Here is a 5,765-nt window from a genome sequence, read left to right as displayed (position 1 = left end):
AAAGAGCCCATTATGGTGGGGGCATGGAATTGTGGACTGTTTGGAGTGACTGAGGAACCCTGTCTCACCCATTCTTAGTTTGAATTTTTCCTGTGGGGAGCAAGGGTAGTGGATCCAGGTGGTCTCAATCTCTCCATTGAGTGACAGACTCGGAGGAGGGCATGCGACTCGGGAGGTTACTGAAAAAACGGAGAAAGAAATAGGGGTTTTCTCCCGGAGATCAGTGACGGAGCCTATGGGGAGATAACCACAGCTCACAGGGCTGTCACTTGGGGAGTGAGCCCAAGTTAAGATCAAGAGAAAAATGGGGGTGTTGAAAGGTAAAGACAACAAGGTCTCTTATGCTTTGGGTCCTTCAATCAGGGATTTTAGGAAGCCAGAATTCTCTGTTAAGTATCAGGTGTGTCAGTCAAAATGTTAACTCAGCTTGTTGTGGTTTCTTAGATTTGAATGCAAAACTCAACTAATATGCCTGAAAATGATATAAAAATATTACCTAGCTCAGAGAATCTGAGTTAAAGACGGTACAGTTCATAAGAACAGGAAATGAGGGGAGATGACAGGTGTTCCTGGTGCAGCCTGGGGAAGGGACGCCTGGGTTATTCCCAGGCACATTTCTGTAGGAGAACAGCCTTATCAATGCTGATCAGCAGGGAAGGAGGGACGGCTGCCGGAGAGGGTGGAAGAGCAGCAGGTGAGTCAGCGACAGGGACCTTCATACTTGATATTCAGAGGTGGAGGAATTCCAGGTGGTGGCAGGACCGTGGGGTGGAGGGCTGGAACAGAGGTGGGGGTCACTGTCAGCCAGGAGGACACAGCATTGAGAGGTTGGGAGGGTGACTGAGGGGAAATGTTAGAGGGGGCTCCTTCCCTTAAGTTCTTCGTGACTTGTTTGTTTCTTATTGAAAAAGTAAAAAATTCAGATATTCATAAAATGGAACGAGTACTTTTCAGATCCCTTTCATTCTGGTTTTGCTTGTAGCCAAGTTTAGAAAATCAGAAAAGAAATAGCCAAAGAAACCTATTTCTTTTATTGTACAAGAAAAAATTCCCCAAGACGTCTCAGAAATGTGAAGGAAGCGCTTATTGTAGACTGGTGAAATAGGAGTCAGAATGTTGCAGTAGGGAGAGCCGTTGGCCTCAACTTCCCTGAAGACAAAGGCAGGAAAGGTGAAACCCTGGGTGAGCTAGGGGAAATGCACTGGAGGTGGGCACCCACTCTGTCCTCCCTGGGGTCTGGATGGGCTTCCCCGTCCATGCAGTGTCCCAGTGGTGTGGCTGGCCTGAGCTGCCTCAGCACCCTGCAGCAACAAGAAGGCTACCGTTTTCCTGGTGAAATGCTTTCCCTCCCTCACCCCTTATCCCCTCTGAAGCTGTATTTTCCAGGCAGAATCAGATTCTCAGCAGCTTTAAGGCAACACAGGAGAGTGCATGTTGCAAAGTGCAGTGGAGCATTTGTGCTTGTGCGTTTTCTGGGTGTGAAGACAACTTTATGGGTGTCAAATCCACGTCTTAGTAGACGTGGCTGGAGGGTGCTCTTAATGTGGACATCCCAGTGTGGGCCGCTGTGCTTTCTGTTCCATGCATCCTGCCTTTGCTAACAACCCATTTCCCTCTTAAAGTTGTTTCTGTGAATCTCCTGTAACCCCATGGCTTAAAAGGCAAATGTGTGACCTGGACACATTCAATAAAACTCCAGTTCTTTAGGACAGAGATGATGCTGCCTTCTCCTGAGAAGGAATGATTTTGTGACTACGTGAAGTTTACGCTGACACCGATTGTTTGCCCAGCCCATGGGAGCTCTTTGAGAGTGGATCCAGAGAAAATGAGGCAGAGTGAAAAGACAGAGCAGTGGATGGGGAGATTGGTGGTGTGATTTGGGCCTTCGCTTCCATTTGAGTCTAAAGCCCAAACTCCTGCTTGAAATTCCTAGAATTTGGAATTTTATTTTGTTTAAACACTTAGGGTTCTGGTAGGTGCATCCCATGTGTCTTGAGATAGAAAGACACATCAAATGTGAAAGAGATGTAAAGACAGAAATCTTGCAACAAAGTATTTATTTTGGATGAGAAAAGGAAATGGAGGACAAGGTACAGAAGTAACAAGAATTTCTTTTAACTCTCAAAGTAAATTCTGAGCTTATTTTTCTTGATTCTGCAAGCTCAGCGGCAGCAGATCTGGTGGAGTGTACCACGAAAGGCGCAGGACCCAAAGCCACGTTATAACAAACGGCAAACTCCTCTTCCGCAAATGCACCTCAAGCCTTTCGCTGACTCTGGGGACACAGAGAAATCATCATAAATGGATCAGAAGGTCAGCAGTGCTGGTAAAGGGAATCTTGCGTAAGTCATGTGCTAGTGAATGAGTGATGTTGGCTGTATTAGGGCCAATAGCATGAACAACCTCAGTGAATAAGAATAAATACACAGAGCAGTACTGGTCACACAGGATCCGAGAGTCACTCGCATTTGCTCTCATTTTTGTGCTTCTGCCCCATCACACACACAGCTGAACACACTCTTGGGCTTGGCTCTACTTTTTAAAAACTATTCTATAGATACAGTAAAATATTCTCCTTGTAATGAAGTCTACTTGTTTGAATCCACAAAGAATTAGTCAGACTGTCTCTTCATATCTTAAACCTACTGAATTGCACAGACATATCTTGACGTCAAGTTTTATTTTTTAATTTTATTGATTGTCTAAAGTGAAAGGACTGTTAAGGAAGTAAAGGAATAAAAGAATGGTCACTCTCCAGGCAGAGCAGCCTCACGTCTTTAAAGACAGAAAATTTGTTAGATTTATTGGGCTCTCTATTCAATTTATAGATGAGAAAACCAAGGCCCAGAGATGCTAAATGAAGGCACCTAAGTGACATGGACCATTGAGACTCGATTCCAGACTCTGTCTCCCGTCCATCCCTCTAGACCCTGCAGCTCTGCATGCTGGCCTGTCTCACCTGAAAGCGGAAGGGCGGCACTTTCATCCCATGTAAAGGCATGAGCCACGTCCTGATCATCTGCTCCAGGCTGCTCCTGGGCTGCAGCTTCATCAGCTCTTGCCCGGAGTGGCTCCGCCTGAGCCTGCAGGGCCACCAGGAGAAGCATGGCAGCGAGGAGGGCGAAGGTCCTCATGGCTGGGGTGACCTGGAAGAGGGAGAGCAGGAGCAGTTGAGTCGGTAGAGAGAAGGGAGCGTGGATGTGTAGGTCTGCAGACAGAAGGCTCAGAGACAAGAAACCTTGAACCTTCTCAGAGAGGGGAGGTGTGCATTTCGTTGGAGACTGTGTGGGATCCCGTTGGTCTCAATGTCCCTGTTTTCTTCCTTTGCTCTCCCAGCTTTCACTCTAGTTTGAATCTCTATGTGTAGTGTCTGTGCTGAGTTGGCGAGGATGGTGGTGATGAGGATCCTATCATGTTTTCCCTGTTTCTCACTTCATTACATATTTACTTTTTACAATTCTACCAAAGGATAACAGCAGTGCTTTTGTTCAATAAGTTCAGGGTACAAATGTCTCTTCCTGCAGATGGCCCCACTACTCTCTATAGGTCTACACTGTGGCAGCAGGCATGAATTCCTATCAAGTGAAGAGTCATTTGTTGCAGGCCTCAAGGGCGTGACCACTCTCATGAAGGTATGGGGTGAGTAGCCTCCTGTAGGGGCCAGTGTGAAGAGGACAATGACCCTATCAGGCGATAAGGGAAATGAACACAGTGATATCGAAGTAAAAAGTTCGTCTACATTCAAAAATTTGTTTCCAGCTCTATTGAGATTTGAATAAGAATTTAAAGTGGTATATATCTACTGTGTAACACCTTAGGATTTGGTGTTCGTATACATGTGGTCCTTTATCAACTCAAAATGGATCAAAGACCGAAACATAGAACTGAAGCCATAAAATGACGAGAGGAACATATGAAGACAATGCTTTGTCATTGATGTTGGTAATGATATCTTTCCTATGACACCAAAGACACAGGCAATAAATGGGAAAATAGACAAGTGGGGCTGCACTGACCTCTAAAGCATCTGCATGTCAGAAAACAAACCAACAAACAAATAACTGAGTGAAAAAGCAACCCAGAAAATGAAAGACAATAATTGCAAACCCTAAGTGGTAGAAGGGGTAAATATCTAAATACATAAGTAAGTCAAACAACTCAAAAGCAAATAACAAGTAACCTGTTTGAAAAACAGGCCAAGGAGCAGGATAGGCTCCTCTCCAAATACAAGGATGTTTTAAGGAGATATTGTTGTCTCTATCGGACGCATCATGTAGGACACGTGTATTTAGAAGGAAATTCCTTGAGTTTCTCCATTAATTGAGCTGGTAGCTAATGCTCCCAGCAGTCACCAGAGGTTCAAACAGAAATGCACAGCAGGGGATTCACCCACTAGGTCCCTCTGGGGTGGCCCGGGAGTCAGAGGTCAGATTGGGGGCACAGGTTCAATGTTGAAGCCTCAATGTGAAAGTGTAAGTTTTGGGATACTTACAGATCCTCAAGCTAGGCAGAGTGAAGAGAGAGGGCAGACAGCAGTGCTCTGTCCCGGGTCTCCTATAGCAAGAGCAGCCGTGCAGAAACAGGAGAGGACTTCCCTATTTAAGAGTCATTTGGGATCAGGTGTCCTAATATCCTGGGTTACTTTCCGTTGGGTATATTAAATAACTCTGGTGGCAAGGGCTGTTGAGAAATTTGTTGGGAAGCTGGGGTTTAGACAGGAGTCCACGGAGGGTCCCCTCATCTGCCTTGGTCAGCCCTGGCCAGGCCCAGGCGGCAACCAATGATGGATTCTCCATGACTCCTAAGACATTGGACCCCGAGATGCCTGTGCTGGTGGCTGATGCTGAGCTAGTTGCAGCAACGGAATATTTAAAGTCCCCAGGAGAGCCTGGCCTGCATATCACAGGATACACTCTGTTAGGGAGACAAGTTCACGACTGACACCCATGCACAGGACAGGATGAGGAATCTTGGCCTGAACCAGCCTCCCCAGTACCTGAGCTCTAACCATAACAAGACATCAAAGCCCACTGGTGGGCTGGGATGTTGCAGACCCCTGGTTGTGACTGAATCCCACCTCGCCTGATGTTATCAGGCAGGGCAGGTTTTGCTCGGTTCGTTAAGGATGTGCACGCAGCATGTGGTTCCCTAGAGTGGAAAATTGCCTCATTGCTTGGGCAATGGACAGTTTAAGGCCAAACGAATGTCTAGGACCATTGGGGCCAAGAACTCCTGAGCTTGCTGCTTGAGACCTAATGTCTCTTGAAAGTCTCTCAGGGAGGCGGCCAAGGTGGCAGTGAGTTTGATGTTAGCTTGCATCACCTGGTGCTGTGTGCACAAATACCTTGCTCTTAAGCCAATTCTGGGCTTAAGAGTCTCCATGCACACAGCGTGAGTGGGATGATCACTGGTCGCTTGAAATACGCAGGATCGAATTCCTGTGGTTCCTTCTCTGTTATTTGAGGAGAATTCCTAAGAAGACTGGAGCACATTTTAAAATGTACCACTATCCACTCTCCTCCTCCTTCTCCTAGTGAGGTAGATGGGATAAGGTTTCTGGAGATGAGAAATGAATGCAGTCGCTCGAGAGGCAATAAATACCTACGGTGAGGTTGCTGAACCCAGTGTGCAGGCCAGGCAGCCCCTGCCAGCATGGGAAGGTCATGGACAGAGCTGGTCCCACAGGCTGGGTGCTCAGGGCCTCCCCTACAGCTCTGTGTGAAGGCAGCAGGCATTGGCCTGTGGAGGCTGTGGAGGACTGGGGG

The 5,765-nt window shown here is 46.9% G+C and overlaps 1 protein-coding gene across 1 annotated transcript; it reads right to left on the bottom strand.

Moving 5' to 3' along the window:
- Nucleotides 1–2,046: 2,046 nt before the first annotated feature.
- On the bottom strand, nucleotides 2,047–4,560 carry LOC129491156 (theta defensin subunit A-like). The gene is made up of 3 exons (XM_055295082.2): nucleotides 4,493–4,560; nucleotides 2,960–3,146; nucleotides 2,047–2,275 (listed from the first exon to the last, which is right to left on the bottom strand). The coding sequence occupies exons 2-3, from the start codon at nucleotides 3,132–3,134 to the stop codon at nucleotides 2,220–2,222; spliced, it is 231 nt and encodes a 76-aa protein (XP_055151057.1). The 5' UTR covers nucleotides 3,135–3,146; nucleotides 4,493–4,560; the 3' UTR covers nucleotides 2,047–2,219.
- Nucleotides 4,561–5,765: the final 1,205 nt, after the last annotated feature.

This window comes from Symphalangus syndactylus, chromosome 1 (assembly GCF_028878055.3).
Source record: "Symphalangus syndactylus isolate Jambi chromosome 1, NHGRI_mSymSyn1-v2.1_pri, whole genome shotgun sequence".
NCBI classification, from domain to species: domain Eukaryota; kingdom Metazoa; phylum Chordata; class Mammalia; order Primates; family Hylobatidae; genus Symphalangus; species Symphalangus syndactylus.
The sequence above is the reverse complement of the archived record's forward strand: the minus strand, read 5'-3'. Positions and strand labels throughout refer to the sequence as shown.